Source organism: Oncorhynchus keta, chromosome 12 (assembly GCF_023373465.1).
Source record: "Oncorhynchus keta strain PuntledgeMale-10-30-2019 chromosome 12, Oket_V2, whole genome shotgun sequence".
In the NCBI taxonomy this organism is placed as follows: Eukaryota; Metazoa; Chordata; class Actinopteri; order Salmoniformes; family Salmonidae; genus Oncorhynchus; species Oncorhynchus keta.
In genome coordinates, this window is record NC_068432.1 from 43,711,958 (window position 1) to 43,734,821 (window position 22,864).

General features: G+C 49.3%; 1 protein-coding gene across 3 annotated transcripts in view; it reads left to right on the top strand.

Annotated features, from left to right (window-relative positions):
• LOC118391615 (roquin-2-like) overlaps positions 1-22,864 on the top strand; it is a 50,813-nt gene that overhangs the window by 19,669 nt on the left and 8,280 nt on the right. For all 3 annotated transcript variants that reach the window (XM_052458418.1, XM_052458415.1, XM_052458416.1), the window contains exons 7-16: positions 3,532-3,664; positions 4,765-4,886; positions 5,703-5,815; positions 5,975-6,262; positions 7,378-7,598; positions 7,900-8,306; positions 10,009-10,146; positions 15,072-15,233; positions 15,410-16,235; positions 18,742-18,826. In XM_052458418.1, coding sequence (XP_052314378.1) covers positions 3,532-3,664; positions 4,765-4,886; positions 5,703-5,815; positions 5,975-6,262; positions 7,378-7,598; positions 7,900-8,306; positions 10,009-10,146; positions 15,072-15,233; positions 15,410-16,235; positions 18,742-18,826 — 2,495 coding nt within the window. The remainder of the gene's footprint in view (positions 1-3,531; positions 3,665-4,764; positions 4,887-5,702; positions 5,816-5,974; positions 6,263-7,377; positions 7,599-7,899; positions 8,307-10,008; positions 10,147-15,071; positions 15,234-15,409; positions 16,236-18,741; positions 18,827-22,864) is intronic.

The following is a 22,864-nucleotide window of genomic DNA, read 5'->3' on the forward strand; positions in this document are numbered from 1 at the left end:
TGTTTTTAATAACCTGCCCAGGGACTGCGGTTGAAAATTAGCCGTCTGGCTAAAACCGGCACTTTTACTGAAACGTTGATTGATGTGCACTGTCCCTGTAAAAATAAAATAAAATAAACTAAACTAAACTAAACCCTAACCCGGCCAAACCCTACCTCGGCCAAACCCTAACCCGGCCAAACCCTACCTCGGCCAAACCCTACCTCGGCCAAACCCTACCCCGGCCAAACCCTACCCCGGCCAAACCCTACCTCGGCCAAACCCTAACCTGGACGACGCTGGGCCAATTGTGCGCCGCCCTATGGGACTCCCAATCACGGCCGGTTGTGATACAGCCTGGAATCGAACCAGGGTCTGTAGTGACGCCGGTTTGCCAGGGACCATGTCCCAGGGACCACATCTGCAGTGGAACACATCCCAGGCACCATGTCCCAGGGACCACGTCCCAGGCACCACGTCCCAGGCACCACGTCCCAGGGACCACGTTCCAGGCACACCGGCGACCTAGGGATCCCCACCATACGTTAGCAACAACAACAACAAAAAATCACAACTTGTCTTGTCATCAGGCGAATGATAATGGCAAGGAGAATTCATCAACATTTTAAAATGAAAACATTTAAGAGATAGTTTTTCATTATTTTGACCTCCCCACATTATAATTGGAAGAGGAAATGTAAACTCTATTGACTGGTAGCCTACCACAGGGTTCAATTCTCGGGCCGACTCTTTTCTCTGTAAATATCAATGATGTCGCTCTTGCTGCGGGTGATTCCCTGATCCACCTCTACGCAGACGACACCATTCTGTATACATCTGACCCTTCTTTGGACACTGTGTTAACTAACCTCCAAACGAGCTTCGATGCCATACAACACTCCTTGCGTGGCCTCCAACTGCTCTTAAACGCTAGTAAAACCAAATGCATGCTTTTCAACCGTTCGCTGCCTGCACCCGCCCGCCCGACTAGTATCACTATCCTGGACGGTTCTGACCTAGAATATGTGGACAACTACAAATACCTAGGTGTCTGGCTAGACTGTAAACTCTCCTTCCAGACTCATATTAAACATCTCCAATCCAAAATCAAATCTAGAATTGGCTTCCTATTTCGCAACAAAGCCTCCTTCACTCAAGCCGCCAAACTTACCCTAGTAAAACTGACTCTCCTACCGATCCTCGACTTCGGCGATGTCATTTACAAAATAGCTTCCAATACTCTACTTAGCAAACTGGATGCAGTCTATCACAGTGCCATCTGTTTTGTTACCAAATCCCCTTATACCACCCACCACTGCAAACTGTATGCTCTAGTCGGCAGCCCTCGCTACATATTCGTTGCCAGACCCACTGGCTCCAGGTCATCTATAAGTCTATGCTAGGTAAAGCTCCGCCTTATCTCAGCTCACTGGTCACGATAACAACACCAACCCATAGCACGTGCTCCAGCAGGTGTATCTCACTGGCCATCCCCAAAGCCAACACCTCCTTTGGCCGCCTTTCCTTCCAGTTCTCTGCTGCCATTGACTGGAACGAATTGCAAAAATCGCTGAAGCTGGAGTCTTATATGTCCCTCACAAACTTTAAACATCACATATCTGAGCAGCTAACCGATCGCTGCAGCTGTACATAGCCCATCTAAATAGCCCACCCAATCTACCTACCTCATCCCCATATTGTTTTTATGTACTTTTCTGCTCTTTTGCACACCAGTATCTCTACTTGCACATCATCATCTGCTAATTTATCACTCCAGTGTTAATCTGCTAAATTGTAATTACTTCGCTACTATGGCCTATTTATGGCCTACCTTGTGTTATTAACTGTACGGTTGTTTATTCCATGTGTAATTCTGTGTTGTTGTTTGTGTCGCATTGCTATTCTTTATCTTGGCCAGGTCGCAGCTGTAAATGAGAACATGTTCTCAACTAGCTTACCTGGTTAAATAAAGGTGAAATATATATATATATTTTTTAATTGACTGGTAGCCTATTGACTAGTCGTCTTCTGACTGGTAAGCCTATTGATTGGCTACTGAATGGTAGCCTATTGACTGGCTATTGACTGGTAGCCTATTGACTGGTAGCTTATTGACTGGCTACTGACTGGTAGCCTATTGACTGGTAGCTTATTGACTGGCTATTGACTGGTAGCCTATTGATTGGCTACTGAATGGTAGCCTATTGACTGGCTACTGACTGGTAGCCTATTGACTGGTAGCCTATTGACTGGCTACTGACTGGTAGCCTATTGACTGGTAGCTTATTGATTGGCTATTGACTGGTAGCTTATTGACTGGTAGCTTATTGACGGGTAGGCTATTGACTGGTAGTCTATTGGCTGGTAGCTTATTGACTGATAGCCTATTGACTGGTAGTCTATTGACTGGTAGCTTATTGACTGGTAGCCTATTGATTGGTAGCTTATTGACTGGTAGCCTATTGACTGGTAGCTTATTGACGGGTAGGCTATTGACTGGTAGTCTATTGGCTGGTAGCTTATTGACTGGTAGCCTATTGATTGGTAGCTTATTGACTGGTAGCCTATTGACTGGTAGCTTATTGACGGGTAGGCTATTGACTGGTAGTCTATTGGCTGGTAGCTTATTGACTGATAGCCTATTGACTGGTAGTCTATTGACTGGTAGCTTATTGACTGGTAGCCTATTGATTGGTAGCTTATTGACTGGTAGCCTATTGACTGATAGCCTATTGACTGATAGCCTATTGACTGGTAGCCTATTGACTGATAGCCTATTGACTGGTAGCTTATTGACTGGTAGCTTATTGACTGGTAGCTTATTGACTGGTAGCCTATTGACTGGTAGCCTATTGACTGATAGCTTATTGACTGGTAGCATATTGACTGGTAGCTTATTGACTGGTAGCTTATTGACTGGTAGCCTATTGACTGATAGCCTATTGACTGGTAGCTTATTTGCGGAGGCTTTGAAAAAGCACGTCAGTTACTCCAGTGAGTGTAACTGACTCCAGTGAGTGTTATTGACTCCAGTGAGTGTAACTGACTCCAGTGAGTGTTATTGACTCCAGTGAGTGTAACTGACTCCAGTGAGTGTTATTGACTCCAGTGAGTGTAACTGACTCCAGTGAGTGTAATTGACTCCAGTGAGTGTAATTGACTCCAGTGAGTGTAATTGACTCCAGTGAGTATAACTGACTCTTTTTTTTCTCAAAGCCCATGTCATATACTCCAGTGTGTTTAATTTGCTCAACATTAGGAGTTGAGAAATAAAGTTGGCATTATCAGGAATAAGATATTCTCCTCTTTTCCTACTGTAGGTATGTCATTCAAAATTAGTTTATTCTGTTGTTGCTAGAGATATTCATAAAAGCATTTTTTCCACTTTTATTTTAATGAAAACATATTTTTTTGTGGATCCCCTGCAGTACCTCCACTGACCCCTGGTTGAATACCGCTGGTGTAGACTCAGTACAACCATATTAAATTGCACTTCACTGTGTTGTTAGGTGTTTCTTCACTAACTCTATTGGATGATGGTCACTCCCACAGCTCCAGTCCCCAGAATCCTTCGCAAAGAGTGTCCAGGAGCTGACGATAGTTCTACAGAGAACAGGAGACTCAGCCAATCTGAACAGCCTCAGACCACACCTGGAACTACTGGCCAACATCGACCACAGCCCAGGTAGACACAGTACAGATCAACCTACACCTTTTAGCTCAGGGCCTGGCGAACCCAGCAGCTACCCATGACACTCCCATGAGGTTCAGTCCAGGGTTTCCCTCTGGCTGCACCTTCTGATTTCTGGCCCATAGCACTACACAGCTGATTCAAATAACCAAAGCTTGATGTTCAGTTGGTTATTTGAATCAGCTGTGTAGTTTTAGGGCAAAAACCAGAAGGTGTACCTGGGGAGGGGAACGAGTTTGGGAAGCCCTAGTTTAGATCATCACCAACTATAGTACTGAACAGAAGAGCTAACATGATAATGCACCATTGTTTCATGTTAGTGGGTGAAAACTGCCTGCAGTGAATACACTATGACTCACTAGACTTGTAAAGAAATGGACAGACCGGCCTGTGAGACAGGTGGACAGACCGGGCCTGTGAGACAGGTGGACAGACCGGGCCTGTGAGACAGGTGGACAGACCGGGCCTGTGAGACAGGTGGACAGACCGGGCCTGTGAGACAGGTGGACAGACCGGGCCTGTGAGATAGGTGGACAGACCGGGCCTGTGAGACAGGTGGACAGACCGGGCCTGTGAGACAGGTGGACAGACCGGGCCTGTGAGACAGGTGGACAGACCGGGCCTGTGAGACAGGTGGACAGACCGGACCTGTGAGACAGGTGGACAGACCGGGCCTGTGAGACAGGTGGACAGACCAGGCCTGTGAGACAGGTGGACAGACCGGGCTTGTGAGACAGGTGGACAGACCGGGCCTGTGAGACAGGTGGACAGACCGGGCCTGTGAGACAGGTGGACAGACCGGGCCTGTGAGACAGGTGGACAGACCGGGCCTGTGAGACAGGTGGACAGACCGGGCCTGTGAGACAGGTGGACAGACCGGGCCTGTGAGACAGGTGGACAGACCGGACCTGTGAGACAGGTGGACAGACCGGGCCTGTGAGACAGGTGGACAGACCGGGCCTGTGAGACAGGTGTAGGTATCTGTGGTATATCTTTCTGAGTTTTGCTGGATTGTTTAGAAGCTGCAGACACTATGATATTGTTTAGAAACAAGGAGACAGGGATGTTGATATGGGATGTGTGTTTTGGTGTAGATGCAGCGGCGGCTCCGTGTTGGGAGGAGCTGGAGAGTGTGATGCTGGCGGTGAAGGTGGTCGTTCATGGTCTGGTTGAGTTTATACACAACTTCAGTAGGAAGAGCCATGAGACAGCACAGGTACAGAACCGGACATCACACGTACCCACACACACACACACACACACACACACACACACACACACACACACACACACACACACACACACACACACACACACACACACACACACACACACACACACACACACACACACACACACACACACACACACACACACACACACACACACACACACACACACACACACACACACACACACACACACACACACACACACACACACACACACACACACACACACACACACACACGTACCCACCCACACACACACATGCACGTACCCACACACACGTGCGTACACACACACACGTACCCACACACACACACACGCACGTACCCCACACACACACGTACCCACACACACACGTACCCACACACACACGTACCCACAGACACACACACGTACGCACGCACACACACGTACTCACACACACACACACACACACGTACTCACACACACGCACAAGAACACACACACACAAGAACACACGCACGTACGCACACACACACACACACAAGAACACACGCACGTACGCACACACACGTACGCACACACACGTACGCACTCACACACACACACAAACACACGCAAATGTACACACACACACACACACACACAGAAGCACATGCACGCACACACACATGCACGCAAAATCACACACGCTCATACACACATGCAAATGTAATACAGCTGTTAAATGTACAACAGAGACAATGTGAGAGACATTGATATGTGACAGATATGTCCTTCATCAAGCACAGTGGTTTTCTATTGTCAGTAACATTGTTCTGTCTGTCTCCTTCCCATGCAGCCGCAGCCCAACAGCAAATATAAGACCAGTATCTGTCGAGACCTCCGGCAGCAGGGTGGCTGTCCCCGAGGATCCAACTGCACCTTCGCACACACACAGGACGAGCTAGAGAAGTGAGGGAGAACACCACCACACTCATTTGCATGCGATGCACAGACCAGTTTTTATCAAAGCTTTTATGTGAACAAAACCTTAAATGGACCTACCCTTCTAATTATCTCTGTCTCTCTCTCTGTCCCCCCCCTCTCCACCCTCTCCATCCCCCTTTCAAGGAACAGAATGAGAAACAAGAAGATCAGTGGCGTGGGCCGGCCCTTCCTCCTGGCCCAGGGGAGTATGGGTAGTGCTCTGAGTATGGAGGGGGGCGACTCAGGAGAGGAGGCCTGCACTGGGGGCCTGAAGAGCTCAGACAGTGGGGGGTCAGGGTCCCTAAAGGAGGGGGCCACACCCTCCCAGCTCATGCCCAGGGGAGAGGATATGATGGAGGAGATGAAGAGGGAGAGGTCTGTATTTAACGGATCCACAGCCTCCAGCCGATCCTCATCTGGCTCTATGGAACAGTAAGTAATTCTCTGTCACATTATGATCCTTCTACTGTAATGCTTCATGCTAGCAGTACAGCATTACTTTCACTTTCGCATTCAGTCACTTACTGTATATTCTTACGTTTCAGCTGTCTTTAATGTGTCATCATGTACAATGAGTCATATTGTTGTCTCTGTAGCTCCCTCCAGTACCCACGAGCACAACCGTTCCTTGATTTTAACTGGCAGCTTTATTCTGTAGTTTTAGTCAGAATTATCACCTTCCGTGAGAACTATAAAGTAAATGAAAAGACAGTTAAACACACTCTTACAACCTCCTTACCTCATGGGTGACTTATTAGCTTGGTATAACTCTGAAGTGCTTACATTCATAAACAGTTTAGCCGGAGCTATAACAGTATCAGATTGAACACATGAAAAATACCTCATTGGCTGCTTATTACAGAAGGGAGGAAATCAAAAACTTCACACTTATTATTCCTTGCATGAATTCACGCTTCAACCTTAATTATAACGTTACCATCCTAACATACACAATTCAACCTTTACGAACTACATCCGAAGACATGAAAACTTAGCCAACACAGCGCGGGATTGCCTTCCCTCCAAAGGTGTGTTGCTACAATAATGATCCCCGTTACAACAGTTATTAGCCACGTAGTTCCACTAGTCTTATCATTTCCCCTGCATAGCGAACACGTAAACAATTAAGCCAAAAAACAACGACAGACTTACAGGGTAATTGTCAGTTACAGTCTCTCTCGACTGACATCCTTTCTCTGTTTCTCTCTCTCTGTGTCTCTCGCTGTTTCTCTCACTGTGTCTCTGTCTGTGTGTGTCTCTCTCTCTGTGTCTCTCGCTGTGTCTCTCTCTCTCTTTCTCTGTCCCTTTCTCTGTTTTTCTGTCTCTCTCTCCCTCAATTTTCAATTTAAGGGCTTTGTTGGCATGGGAAACATATGTTTACATTGCCAAAGCAAGTGAAATAGATAAAACAAAAGTGAAATAAACAATAAAAAATACACAGTAAACTTCCAATACTTCCAAAAGAATAAAGACATTGCAAATGTCATATTATGTATATATACAGTGTTTTCTCTGTCTCTCTCCCTCTTTCTGTCTCTCTCTTTCAGGAAGTCTATTTCTCCTCCAAAGACACCAGTCAATTCCTCCTCAGCTCCTTCTCCCTATGGCCCAGGGTCTAGACTAGAGTGTGACTCTGCACACCCCAAACAGGCCCAGTACCTAATGATAAGACCCCTTCCTCAGCCCCCTCCCCACCAACCTCAGTCCTCTGAACTGTGTTACCAGGACCCCCAACCTCCCTACGACGTGCAGCCCTACCAGCCAGCCAGTGAGTACAGCCATCTAAGAGACATTGTAACCGGTGTCTGTCAGACCTGGGTTGAATAGCATTTGTTCTCTTTCAAATACGTTAGCGTTTGATTGAGCCTCCCTGACTGCCAGAGGGGCGGGGTTTGCACAGACTATTCCATTGGTTCCATTGCTCCAGACAACCATAGTCAATTGCAGCTAAAGTATTTGAAAACAAATGCCTTTGAATCCAGGTGTGTCCGTTTCACTCTATTCGATCTTTCATCATCTAAATAAGGTATTATGTAGACTCACTGATGATGTCTTCTGTCCCTCTTTAGGTAACTACTACCCCTCTGCGATACACCACCACAAACCCTGCGTGGCTCGCTTCCTCCGTTCCAGCCATGTCCCAGAGTCCTCTCTGCCTCCCTCCATGTCCCCTCTGTACTCAGAGCAGTACCCCTCCTTGCCCCCACCACGGGAGCACACTGGTCCCTCTCCCTACGGTCCCTCATCGGTCCCCCAGTACGGGCCCCTGGCCCCAGCCCACGGTGGCTACGCTCCCCTGTATGACAGCCGGCATATGTGGAGGCCCCAGCTGTACCACCGAGAGGACGCCAGGAGTAACTCGCTGCCTCCCGAGGTGCTGCACTCCTCTGTGTACCAGCCCCCCCTTCGAGAGAGATACGCCTCCCTGGACAGCCCCTACTGCTCAGCGGGGGAGCACAGAGCAGCACTGCACAGGGTACGGTTACTGTATAGCCTCCTCTGCAAGCACGCAGAACAGTCTTGAACACAACTGGCTTTATCATGCCTTTCTATTCCTCCTGCCTCTCCTCTCCTCCCAATCAGCATAGCAAACTCATTGTCACCCACATATTCTCTTCCTCCTCCTCCGCCCCCTCATCGTTGCCCTCCTCCTCCGCTTCCCCTCATCGTTGCCCTCCTCCTCCGCTTCCCCTCATCGTTGCCCTCCTCCTCCGCTTCCCCTCATCGTTGCCCTCCTCCTCCGTTTCCCCTCATCGTTGCCCTCCTCCTCCGCTTCCCCTCATCGTTGCCCTCCTCCTCCGCTTCCCCTCATCGTTGCCCTCCTCCTCCGCTTCCCCTCATCGTTGCCCTCCTCCTCCGTTTCCCCTCATCGTTGCCCTCCTCCTCCGCTTCCCCTCATCGTTGCCCTCCTCCTCCGCTTCCCCTCATCGTTGCCCTCCTCCTCCGCTTCCCCTCATCGTTGCCCTCCTCCTCCGTTTCCCCTCATCGTTGCCCTCCTCCTCCGCTTCCCCTCATCGTTGCCCTCCTCCTCCGCTTCCCCTCATCGTTGCCCTCCTCCTCCGCTTCCCCTCATCGTTGCCCTCCTCCTCCGCTTCCCCTCATCGTTGCCCTCCTCCTCCGTTTCCCCTCATCGTTGCCCTCCTCCTCCGTTTCCTCTCATCGTTGCCCTCCTCCTCCGTTTCCTCTCATCGTTGCCCTCCTCCTCCGCTTCCCCTCATCGTTGCCCTCCTCCTCCGTTTCCTCTCATCGTTGCCCTCCTCCTCCGTTTCCTCTCATCGTTGCCCTCCTCCTCCGTTTCCTCTCATCGTTGCCCTCCTCCTCCGCTTCCCCTCATCGTTGCCCTCCTCCTCCGCTTCCCCTCATCGTTGCCCTCCTCCTCCGCTTCCCCTCATCGTTGCCCTCCTCCTCCGTTTCCTCTCATCGTTGCCCTCCTCCTCCGTTTCCTCTCATCGTTTCCCTCCTCCTCCGTTTCCTCTCATCGTTGCCCTCCTCCTCCGCTTCCCCTCATCGTTGCCCTCCTCCTCCGCTTCCCCTCATCGTTGCCCTCCTCCTCCGCTTCCCCTCATCGTTGCCCTCCTCCTCCGCTTCCCCTCATCGTTGTCCTCCTCCTCCGTTTCCTCTCATCGTTGCCCTCCTCCTCCGTTTCCCCTCATCGTTGCCCTCATCCTCCGTTTCCTCTCATCGTTGCCCTCCTCCTCCGCTTCCCCTCATCGTTGCCCTCCTCCTCCGCTTCCCCTCATCGTTGCCCTCCTCCTCCGTTTCCCCTTATCGTTGCCCTCCTCCTCCTCCTCCTATTGAAGGCTATGATTAATGTTGTTGTATATGGTTAGTGTACATGGGGGAGATCTCAGACAACTCTAACCCCTGCTCTCTCTCCATCTCTCAATTCAATTTCAATTTAAGGGCTTTATTGGCATGGGAAAAATATGTTAACATTGCCAAAGCAAGTGAAGTAGATAATAAACAAAAATATTATAAAAATGAACAGTAAACATTACACTCACAGAAGTTCCAAAAGAATAAAGACATTTCAAATGTCATATTATGTATATATACAGTGTTCTCTTTCTCTCTCTCCCTCTCTCTCTCTCTCTCCCTCTCTCTCTCTCTCTCCCTCTCTCTCCTCCTCCCTCTCCCTCTCCCCCTCTCTCTCTCTCCTCCTCCCTCTCCCTCTCCAGAACTCTTATGGGCGTTTTCCTCTTGGATGCGAGGATCTGTTCAGGCGGAAACAGGAGCAGTGGGCACACCATCACCACGGCAACGTGAACAGGCCCTCCCAGTCCTCCCCCGTCTTCACCGTAGACTTTGGTGCAGAGGTACGTAGGCCTGCATGTACACAGAGTGTGTTTGTACATCCGTTGTGAGTCACGACCATAGAACGAGAGAGAGAGGGAGAGAGAGGGACAGGGAGAGAGACGAACAGGGAGAGAGGCAGAGGGGGAGAGGTTAGAGAGGGAGAGAGGGAGAGAGACGGACAGGGAAAGACAGACAGGGAGAGAAGGAGAGGTTAGAGAGGGAGAGAGACGGACAGGGAAAGACAGACAGGGAGAGAAGGAGAGGTTAGAGAGAGAGAGGGGGGGGGAGAGACGAACAGGGGGAGAGGGAGAGAGACGGACAGGGAGACAGGGAGAGAGACGGACAGGGAGAGAGAAGGACAGGGAGAGAGAAGGACAGGGAGAGAGACGGACAGGGAGAGAGACGGACAGGGAGAGAGACGGAGAGGGAGAGAGAAGGACAGAGAGAGAGGGAGAGAGATGGACAGCAAGCGAGAGGAAGAGACGGACAGGAAGCGAGAGGAAGAGACGGACAGGGAGAGAGACGGACATGGAGAGAGACGGACAGGGAGAGAGACGGACAGGGAGAGAGACGGACAGGGAGAGAGACGGACAGGGAGAGAGACGGACAGGGAGAGAGACGGACAGGGAGAGAGACGGACAGGGAGAGAGACGGACAGGGAGAGAGACGGACAGGGAGAGAGAAGGACAGGGAGAGAGACGGACAGGGAGAGAGACGGACAGGGAGAGAGACGGACAGGGAGAGAGACGGACAGGGAGAGAGATGGACAGGGAGAGAGAGGAAGAGACGGACAGGGAGAGAGATGGACAGGGAGAGAGAGGAAGAGACGGACAGGGAGAGAGACGGACAGGGAGAGAGACGGACAGGGAGAGAGAAGGACAGGGAGAGAGACGGACAGGGAGAGAGACGGACAGGGAGAGAGACGGACAGGGAGAGAGACGGACAGGGAGAGAGACGGACAGGGAGAGAGACGGACAGGGAGAGAGACGGACAGGGAGAGAGACGGACATGGAGAGAGATGGACAGGGAGAGAGAGGAAGAGACGGACAGGGAGAGAGACGGACAGGGAGAGAGAAGGACAGGGAGAGAGAAGGACAGGGAGAGAGACGGACAGGGAGAGAGACGGACAGGGAGAGAGACGGACAGGGAGAGAGACGGACAGGGAGAGAGAAGGACAGGGAGAGAGAAGGACAGGGAGAGAGAAGGACAGGGAGAGAGAAGGACAGGGAGAGAGAGGAAGAGACGGACAGGGAGAGAGAAGGACATGAAGCGAGAGGAAGAGACGGACAGGGAGAGAGAGGAAGAGACGGACAGGGAGAGAGACGGACAGGGAGAGAGAGGACCTGCCTTCACTATGGTGAATCACTAAAAGAATACAGAAATACACTACGGAAAACGAAGGAACAGCACGTCAGAAATCAGCTCAATGTAATTGAAGCATCCATACACTCTGACCACTTCTGGGAAAATTGGAAACCACTAAACAAACAACAACAACACGAAGAATGATCTATCCAAAATGGAGATGGGTAAACCACTTCTCCAATCTTTTGGCTCTATAACAAAGAATAAAGAGCAAAAACATATACAGGATCAAATACAAATCTTCTAATCAACTAATAATATATATTAAAGACTACAAGAACCCACTGGATTCTCCAATTACCTTGAATGAGCTACAGGACAAAATAAAACCCTTCCACCCCATAAAAGCCTGTGGTGTTGATGGTATCCTCAATGAAATGATCAAATGTACAGACAACAAATTCCAATTGGCTATACTAAAACTCTTTAACATCATACTTAGCTCTGGCATCTTCCCCAATATTTGGAACCAAGGACTGATCACCCCAATCCACAAAAGTGGAGACAAATTTGACCCCAATAACTACCGTGGAATATGTGTCAACAGTAACCTTGGGAAAATCCTCTGCATTATTATTAACAGCAGACTCGTACATTTCCTCAATGAAAACAATGTACTGAGCAAATGTCAAATTGGCTTTTTACCAAATTACCGTACAACAGACCATGTATTCACCCTGCACACCTTAATTGACAACCAAACAAACCAAAACAAAGGCAAAGTCTTCTCATGCTTTGTTGATTTCAAAAAAGCCTTTGACTCAATTTGGCATGAGGGTCTGCTATACAAACTGATGGAAAGTGGTGTTGGGGGTAAAACATATGACATTATAAAATCCATGTACACAAACAACAAGTGTGCGGTTAAAACTGGCAAAAACACACACATTTCTTCACACAGGGCCGTGGGGTTAGACAGGGATGCAGCTTAAGCCCCACCCTCTTCAACATATATATCAACGAACTGGCGCGGGCACTAGAAAAGTCTGCAGCACCCGGCCTCCCCTGCTAGAATCCGAAGTCAAATGTCTGCTGTTTGCTGATGATCTGGTGCTTCTGTCACCAACCAAGGAGGGCCTACAGCAGCACCTAGATCTTATGCACAGATTCTGTCAGACCTGGGCCCTGACAGTAAATCTCAGTAAGACCAAAATAATGGTGTTCCAAAAAGGTCCAGTCACCAGGACCACAAATACAAATTCCATCTAGACACTGTTGCCCTAGAGCACACAAAAACTATACATACCTTGGCCTAAACATCAGCGCCACAGGTAACTTCCACAAAGGTGTGAACGATCTGAGAGACAAGGCAAGAAGGGCATTCTATGCCATCAAAAGAAACATAAATTTCAACATACCAATTAGGATTTGGCTAAAAATACTTGAATCAGTCATAGAGCCCATTGCCCTTTATGGTTGTGAGGTCTGGGGTCCGCTCACCAACCAAGACTTCACAAAATGGGACAAACACCAAATTGAGACTCTGCACGCAGAATTCTGCAAAAATATCCTCCGTGTACAACGTAAAACACCAAATAATGCATGCAGAGCAGAATTAGGCCGATACCCACTAATTATCAAAATTCAGAAAAGAGCCATTAAATTCTACAACCACCTAAAAGGAAGCGATTCACAAACCTTCCATAACAAAGCAATCACAAACAGAGAGATGAACCTGGAGAAGAGTCCCTAAGCAAGCTGGTCCTGGGGCTCTGTTCACAAACACAAACACACCCTACAGAGCCCCAGGACAACAGCACAATTAGACCCAACCAAATCATGAGAAAACAAAAAGATAATTACTTAACACATTGGAAAGAATTAACAAAAAAACAGAGCAAACTAGAATGCTATTTGGCCCTACACAGAGAGTACACAGCGGCAGAATACCTGACCACTGTGACTGACCCAAAATTAAGGAAAGCTTTGACTATGTACAGACTCAGTGAGCATAGCCTTGCTATTGAGAAAGGCCGCCGTAGGCAGACATGGCTCTCAAGAGAAGACAGGCTATGTGCTCACTGCCCACAAAATGAGGTGGAAACTGAGCTGCACTTCCTAACCTCCTGCCCAATGTATGACCATATTAGAGAGACATATTTCCCCCAGATCACACAGATCCACAAAGAATTCGAAAACATATCCAATTTTGAAAAACTCCCATATCTACTGGGTGAAATTCCACAGTGTGCCATCACAGAAGCAAGATTTGTGACCTGTTGCCACGAGAAAAGGGCAACCAGTGAAGAGCAAACACCATTGTAAATACAACCCATATTTATGCTTATTTATTTTATCTTGTGTCCTTTAACTATTTGTACATTGTGTATATATATATATATATATATATATATATATATATATATATATATATATATATATATATATATATATATAATATGACATTTGTAATGTCTTTACTGTTTTGAAACTGTTGTATGTGTAATGTTTACTGTTAATTTTTGTTGTTTTTCACTTTATATATTCACTTTGTATGTTGTCTACCTCACTTGCTTTGGCAATGTTAACACATGTTTCCCATGCCAATAAAGCCCTTGAATTGAATTGAATTGAATTGAGAGAGGGAGAGACGGACAGGAGAGAGAGAGAGAGAGAGAGAGAGAGAGAGAGAGAGAGAGAGAGAGAGAGACGAACAGGGAGAGAAAGGGAGAGAGTAAGACAGACAGAGAGAAAGAGAGACGAACAGGGAGAGAGAGGGAGAGACGGACAGGGAGAGAGAGGGAGAGACGAACAGGGAGAGAGAAAGAGAGACGAACAGGGAGAGAGAGGGAGAGACGAACAGGGGGAGAGAGGGAGAGACAAACAGGGAGAGAGAGGGAGAGACGGACAGGGAGAGAAAGACAGAGAGAAAGAGAGACGAACAGGGAGAGAAAGACAGAGAGAAAGAAAGAAAGAAAGAAAGAAAGAGAGACGAACAGGGAGAGAAAGGGAGAGAGAGAGAAAGACAGAGAGAAAGAGAGACCGGGAGAGAGAGAGAACGTTTGTGTATAGCACAAGTATAAAAGGCATACTGTAATCAGTTTTATCCACTCTGTTGCCCCATGAAATCATGGTAAAGAATGCTGACTTATACAGTATTGTATGTTGTTTGTGTGTGTTTTTGATTCTGGCCCAAAAGCTGTGTTGAATCCAAAGCTATTTTAGACTGTGACTGTTGCTTGGCAACTGGTAGCTACAGCATAGAGAGTCTCAGTTTGTGTTTGGGAGTCCTCATAACTCTCTCCCCCCCTATTCTCTCTGTCCCCCATCCCCATCCCTCCATTATTTTCCCCCCTCCCTCTCTTCTCTCTCACTCAATTTCAATTCAATTTAATTTAAGGGCTTTATTGTCTTGGGAAACGTATGTTTACATTGCCAAAGCAAGACGAATAGATAATAAACAAAAGTGAAATTAACAATAAAAAATGTACAGTAAACATTACACCTACAAAAGTTCCAAAAGAATAAAGACATTTCAAATGTGTGTCTCTCTCTCTCTTTCTGTCTGGCTATCTGTTCTCTCTCTTTCCCTCTCTCTCTCGTTCTTTCTTTCGGTCTATCTTTCTTTCTCTCTCTCTAGCATGATGACGGTGGTGGTGGTCAGTGTATGAACTGTAAGTTCCGTGGCGAGGAGAATCTGTCCCACTACTCTCCCTGGTCCTGTGGAACCATCAGTACCTGCATCAGCCCCTTTGAACCAGAGTATCACAAGGCCTCAGCTCACTCCCGCTCCGAAAACTTAGTGGGTCTCACAACATGCCTTCTTAATTCAACTAAACAGCCACACAGACACATATAGATCCTACAGAACATAACAATATAGTCTAGCATCACATGACAAATTAGACAATTACTGTGACATTATCTACACTAACAAATGAAAATGTCTATGTTTTCTACTAATGCTTTGTCTTTCAGGAAGTAGACAATGGTGAAAAGACGCGGTGGCTACACACGTTTGAGCCCTACCGCCGTCTGAAAGATGAGGACCCCAGCATACCGTTTGAAACCTACCTCCGTCTGAAAGACGAGGACCCCAGCATACCGTTTGAGCCCTACCGCCGTCTGAAAGATGAGGACCCCAGCATACCGTTTGAAACCTACCGCCGTCTGAAAGACGAGGACCCCAGCATACCGTTTGAGCCCTACCGCCGTCTGAAAGACGAGGACCCCAGCATACCGTTTGAAACCTACCGCCGTCTGAAAGATGAGGACCCCAGCATACCGTTTGAAACCTACCGCCGTCTGAAAGACGAGGACCCCAGCATACCGTTTGAAACCTACCGCCGTCTGAAAGACGAGGACCCCAGCATACCGTTTGAAACCTACCGCCGTCTGAAAGACGAGGACCCCAGCATACCGTTTGAAACCTACCGCCGTCTGAAAGACGAGGACCCCAGCATACCGTTTGAGCCCTACCGCCATCTGAAAGACGAGGACCCCAGCATACCGTTTGAGCCCTACCGCCGTCTGAAAGACGAGGACCCCAGCATACCGTTTGAGCCCTACTGCCGTCTGAAAGACGAGGACCCCAGCATACCGTTTGAGCCCTACCGCCGTCTCAGAGACGAGGACCCCAGCATACCGTTTGGAGAGGGGCCCATCATACCGTTTGGAGAAGGGCCTATCATCTCCAAATGGGGGGTGATATCCCGCGCCTCCCGTACAGGATACCACACCACCGACCCGGTCCAGGCCACAGCCTGCCAGGGAAGCAACAGCACCATCCCCATCAACTTCAGAGGTGAGGAGGGGATGGGGGAGGAAGTGGGGGGTTGGAGTTCAAATGTAAAGGAATAAGATATTATACCTCTCTTGTTATGTTTTATATATCCTGTCTATGACTTGTTATGTCTCTGATTTACTGTGAAATGACAGCAGAAGAAAAAAGGTAAGAATTGTTATTCCCTAGTTCATTTTCTCTTTCAAATATGCTAGTTTTAGGACCAGCTGCTAGTCTAGCACAGAGCAGAATCCTCTTAACATTTTATTTTATTCCTTAATTTAACTAGGCAAGTCAGTTAAGAACAAATTCTTATTTTCAATGACGGCCTAGGAACAGTGGGTTAACTGCCTGTTCAGGGGCAGAACAACAGATTTGTACCTTGTCAGCTCGGGGGTTTGAACTTGCAACCTTCCGGTTACTAGTCCAACGCTCTAACCACTAGGCTACCCTGCCGCCCCAACATGTGTTTTAGGACCAGCTGCTAGGCTAGCACAGAGCAGAATCCTCTTAACATGTGTTTTAGGACCAGCTGCTAGGCTAGTACAGAGCAGAATCCTCTTAACATGTGTTTTAGGACCAGCTGCTAGGCTAGCACAGAGCAGAATCCTCTTAACATGTGTTTTAGGACCAGCTGCTAGGCTAGCACAGAGCAGAATCCTCTTAACATGTGTTTTAGGACCAGCTGCTATGCTAGCACAGAGCAGAATCCTCTTAACATGTGTTTTAGGACCAGCTGCTAGGCTAGCACAGAGCAGAATCCTCTAAACATGTGTTTTAGGACCAGCTGCTAGGCTAGCACAGAGCAGAATCCTCTAAACATGTGTTTTAGGACCAGCTGCTAGGCTAGCACAGAGCAGAATCCTCTTAACATGTGTTTTGGACCGGCTGCTAAGCTAGCACAGAGCAGAATCTTCTCAACATGTGTTTTAGGACCAGCTGCTAGGCTAGCACAGAGCAGAATCCTCTTAACATGTGTTTTAGGACCAGCTGCTAAGCTAGCACAGAGCAGAATCTTCTCAACATGTGTTTTAGGACCAGCTGCTAGGCTAGCACAGAGCAGAATCCTCTCAACATGTGTTTTAGGACCAGCTGCTAGGCTAGCACAGAGCAGAATCCTCTTAACATGTGTTTTAGGACCGGCTGCTAGGCTAGCACAGAGCAGAATCCTCTTAACATGTGTTTTAGGACCGGCTGCTAGGCTAGCACAGAGCAGAATCCTCTCAACATGTGGGGGGATTAGAGCGTGAATATGAATGAAAGTTCTTTCATCTCCAGGCCAGTCTCTGAATGCAACCAGCTCTCAGCAGAGCCGTGGTTCACTACAACCAGCTCTCAGCAGAGCCCTGGTTCACTGCAACCAGCTCTCAGCAGAGCCCTGGTTCACTGCAACCAGCTCTCAGCAGGCCCAGTAGAGCCGTGGTTCACTGCAACCAGCTCTCAGCAGGTTCAGCAGAGCCGTGGTTCACTGCAACCAGCTCTCAGCAGGTTCAGCAGAGCCGTGGTTCACTACAACCAGCTCTCAGCAGGTTCAGCAGAGCCGTGGTTCACTGCAACCAGCTCTCAGCAGGCCCAGTAGAGCCGTGGTTCACTGCAACCAGCTCTCAGCAGAGCCGTGGTTCACTGCAACCAGCTCTCAGCAGGCTCAGCAGAGCCGTGGTTCACTACAACCAGCTCTCAGCAGAGCCGTGGTTCACTGCAACCAGCTCTCAGCAGGCTCAGCAGAGCCGTGGTTCACTGCAACCAGCTCTCAGCAGAGCCCTGGTTCACTGCAACCAGCTCTCAGCAGGCTCAGCAGAGCCGTGGTTCACTACAACCAGCTCTCAGCAGGCCCAGCAGAGCCGTGGTTCACTACAACCAGCTCTCAGCAGGCCCAGTAGAGCCGTGGTTCACTGCAACCAGCTCTCAGCAGAGCCCTGGTTCACTGCAACCAGCTCTCAGCAGGCTCAGCAGAGCCGTGGTTCACTGCAACCAGCTCTCAGCAGGCTTAGTAGAGCCGTGGTTCACTGCAACCAGCTCTCAGCAGGCTTAGTAGAGCCGTGGTTCACTGCAACCAGCTCTCAGCAGGCTCAGTAGAGCCGTGGTTCACTGCAACCAGCTCTCAGCAGGCTCAGCAGAGCCGTGGTTCACTGCAACCAGCTCTCTGCAGGCTCAGTAGAGCCGTGGTTCACTGCAACCAGCTCTCTGCAGGCTCAGCAGAGCCGTGGTTCACTGCAACCAGCTCTCTGCAGGCTCAGTAGAGCCGTGGTTCACTGCAACCAGCTCTCTGCAGGCTCAGCAGAGCCGTGGTTCACTGCAACCAGCTCTCTGCAGGCTCAGTAGAGCCGTGGTTCACTGCAACCAGCTCTCTGCAGGCTCAGCAGAGCCGTGGTTCACTGCAACCAGCTCTCTGCAGGCTCAGTAGAGCCGTGGTTCACTGCAACCAGCGCTCCCATGCATTCACTTAAGCATAGTGTTGACAAGGGTGGGAAAATGTATTATAATAGTTTTGCTCAATGTTGTTATTGTAAATCTATGGTTCTAACAGATTATGGTCCACGCATCGGCCATGGGGACTACAGGTGGAGCTCCGGGGGTTCTGACTCTTCCAGCCACTCCAGTTTCCTAGAGGGGTACAGTATGGATTCTATACTATATACTACTATATAATACTATACTATATAATACTATAAAATATGATATACTATATAATACAATACTATATAATGCTATACTATAAAATACTATATAATACTATACTATATACTACTATATAATACTATAAAATATGATATACTATATAATACAATACTATATAATGCTATACTATAAAATACTATATACTCCTATATAATACTATACTATATTATACTATACTATATATATGTAGAGCCATCCCCCCTTTCTCTCTTTTATACCTTGTCTTTTATACCTTGTCTTTTTTATCTTGTTTTTTTTATCTGGTCTTTTATACCTTGTATTTTTATCTTGTCTTTCTTATCTTGTCTTTTTACTTCGAGGTCCTATTGTATGTATGCAGCTGAGTGTTTGCTTGCTCATCATGACTGTGTTGGAAGTGTTGTTTTCACCCTCTACTCTCCACTCCTCCTCTTCTCTCTCCTCTCCCCTTCTCTCTCCTCTCCACTCCTCCTCTTCTCTCTCCTCTCCCTTTCTCTCTCCTCTCCACTCCTCCTCTTCTCTCTCCTCTCCCATTCTCTCTCCTCTCCTCTCCCCTTCTCTTTCCTCTCTCCCCTTCTCTCTTCTCTCCCCTTCTCTCTCCTCTCCACTCCTCCTCTTCTCTCTCCTCTCCCCTTCTCTCTCCTCTCCCCTTCTCTTTCCTCTCTCCCCTTCTCTCTCCTCTCCCCTTCTCTCTCCTCTCCACTCCTCCCCTTCTCTTTCCTCTCTCCACTCCTCTTCTCTTTCCTCTCTCCTCTCCACTCCTCCTCTTCTCTCTCCTCTCCCCTTCTCTTTCCTCTCTCATCTTCTCTCTCCTCTCCACTCCTCCTCTTCTCTCTCCTCTCCACTCCTCCTCTCCTCTCCCCTTCTCTCTCCTCTCCACTCCTCCTCTTTCCTCTCTCCCCTTCTCTCTCCTCTCCACTCCTCCTCTTCTCTCTCCTCTCCCATTATCTTTCCTCTCTCCCCTTATCTCTCCTCCCCACTCCTCCTCTTCTCTCTCCTCTCCCCTTCTCCTTCCTCTCTCCCCTTCTCCTTCCTCTCTCCCCTTCTCTCTCCTCTCCACTCCTCCTCTTCTCTCTCCCCTTCTCTTTCCTCTCTCCACTCCTCCTCTCCTCTCCCCTTCTCTTTCCTCTCTCATCTTCTCTCTCCTCTCCCCTTCTCTCTCCTCTCCACTCCTCCTCTTCTCTCTCCTCTCCACTCCTCCCCTTCTCTCTCCTCTTCTCTCTCCTCTTCTCTCCCCTTCTCTTTCCTCTCTCCTCTCCACTCCTCCTCTTCTCTCTCCTCGCCCCTTCTCTTTCCTCTCTCATCTTCTCTCTCATCTCCCCTTCTCTCTCCTCTCCCCTTCTCTCTCCTCTCCACTCCTCCTCTTCTCTCTCCTCTCCACTCCTCCCCTTCTCTCTCCTCTTCTCTCTCCTCTCCTCTCCCCTTCTCTTCGCTTTCCTCTCCTCTTCTCTTTCCTCTCTCCTCTCCCCTTCTCTTCTCTTTCCTCTCTCTTCTCCCCTTCTCTCTCCTCTCCCCTTCTCTTTCCTCTCTGCTTATCTTTCCTCTCTCCTCTCCACTCCTCCTCTTCTCTCTCCTCTTGTCTCTCCTCTCCCCTTCTCTATCCTCTCCACTCCTCTTCTCCCTCCTCTTGTCTCTCCTCTCCCCTTCTCTCTCCTCTCCACTCCTCCTCCTCTCTCTCCTCTCCACTCCTCCCCTTCTCTCTCCTCTTCTCTCCCCTTCTCTTCGCTTTCCTCTCCTCTTCTCTTTCCTCTCTCCTCTCCCCTTCTCTTCTCTTTCCTCTCTCCTCTCCCCTTCTCTCTCCTCTCCTCTCCCCTTCTCTTTCCTCTCTGCTTATCTTTCCTCTCTCCTCTCCACTCCTCCTCTTCTCTCTCCTCTTCTCTCTCCTCTCCCCTTCTCTCTCCTCTCCACTCCTCCTCTCCTCTCCTCCTCTTCTCTCCCCTTCTCTTTCCTCTCCCCTTCTCTTTCCTCTCTCCTCTCAACTCCTCCTCTTCTCTTCTCTCTCCTCTCCCCTCCCCTTCTCTTTCCTCTCTCCTCTCCCCTTCTCTCTCCTCTCCTCTCCCCTTCTCTTCTCTTTCCTCTCTCCTCTCCCTTTCTCTCCCGTCTCCTCTCCTCTACTCTCCTCTCCCCTTCTCTTTCCTCTCCTCTTCTCTTTCCCCTCTCCTCTCCCCTTCTCTTTCCTCTCTCCTCTCCCCTTCTCTTTCATCTCCTCTTCTCTTTCCTCTCTCCTCTCCCTTTCTCTCCCGTCTCCTCTCCTCTACTCTCCTCTCCCCTTCTCTTTCCTCTCCTCTTCTCTTTCCTCTCTCCTCTCCCCTTCTCTTTCCTCTCTCCTCTCCCTTTCTCTCCCGTCTCCTCTCCCCTTCTCTTTCCTCTCCTCTTCTCTTTCCTCTCTCCTCTCCCCTTCTCTTTCCTCTCTCCTCTCCCCTTCTCTTTCCTCTCTCCTCTCCCCTTCTCTTTCCTCTCTCCTCTCCCCTTCTCTTTCCTCTCTCCTCTCCCCTTCTCTTTCCTCTCTCCTCTCCCCTTCTCTTTCCTCTCTCCTCTCCCTTTCTCTCCCGTCTCCTCTCCTCTACTCTCCTCTCCCCTTCTCTTTCCTCTCCTCTTCTCTTTCCTCTCTCCTCTCCCCTTCTCTTTCCTCTCTCCTCTCCCCTTCTCTTTCCTCTCTCCTCTCCCCTTCTCTTTCCTCTCTCCTCTCCCCTTCTCTTTCCTCTCTCCTCTCCCTTTCTCTCCCGTCTCCTCTCCTCTACTCTCCTCTCCCCTTCTCTTTCCTCTCCTCTTCTCTTTCCTCTCTCCTCTCCCCTTCTCTCTCCTCTCCCCTTCTCTTCTCTTTCCTCTCTCCTCTCCCTTTCTCTCCCGTCTCCTCTCCTCTACTCTCCTCTCCCCTTCTCTTCTCTTTCCTCTCCTCTTCTCTTTCCCCTCTCCTCTCCCCTTCTCTTTCCTCTCTCCTCTCCCCTTCTCTTTCAGCTCCTCTTCTCTTTCCTCTCTCCTCTCCCTTTCTCTCCCGTCTCCTCTCCTCTACTCTCCTCTCCCCTTCTCTTTCCTCTCCTCTTCTCTTTCCTCTCTCCTCTCCCCTTCTCTTTCCTCTCTCCTCTCCCCTTCTCTTTCCTCTCTCCTCTCCCCTTCTCTTTCCTCTCTCCTCTCCCCTTCTCTTTCCTCTCTCCTCTCCCTTTCTCTCCCGTCTCCTCTCCTCTACTCTCCTCTCCCCTTCTCTTTCCTCTCCTCTTCTCTTTCCTCTCTCCTCTCCCCTTCTCTCTCCTCTCCTCTCCCCTTCTCTTCTCTTTCCTCTCTCCTCTCCCTTTCTCTCCCGTCTCCTCTCCTCTACTCTCCTCTCCCCTTCTCTTTCCTCTCCTCTTCTCTTTCCTCTCTCCTCTCCCCTTCTCTTTCCTCTCTCCTCTCCCCTTCTCTTTCCTCTCTCCTCTCCCCTTCTCTTTCCTCTCTCCTCTCCCTTTCTCTCCCGTCTCCTCTCCTCAACTCTCCTCTCCCCTTCTCTTTCCTCTCCTCTTCTCTTTCCTCTCTCCTCTCCCCTTCTCTTTCCTCTCTCCTCTCCCCTTCTCTTTCCTCTCTCCTCTCCCCTTCTCTTTCCTCTCTCCTCTCCCCTTCTCTTTCCTCTCTCCTCTCCCTTTCTCTCCCGTCTCCTCTCCTCTACTCTCCTCTCCCCTTCTCTTTCCTCTCCTCTTCTCTTTCCTCTCTCCTCTCCCCTTCTCTTTCCTCTCTCCTCTCCTCTTCTCTTTCCTCTCTCCTCTCCCCTTCTCTCTCCTATCCTCTCCTCTCCTCTCCCCTTCTCTTTCCTCTCACCTCTCCCCTTCTCTTCTCTTTCCTCTCCTCTTCTCTTTCCTCTCACCTCACCTCACCTCTCCTCTCCTCTCCTCTCCTCTCCTCTCCCCTTCTCTTTCCTCTCACCTCTCCCCTTCTCTTCTCTTTCCTCTCCTCTTCTCTTTCCTCTCACCTCACCTCTCCCCTTCTCTTCTCTTTCCTCTCGCCTCTCCCCTTCTCTTTCC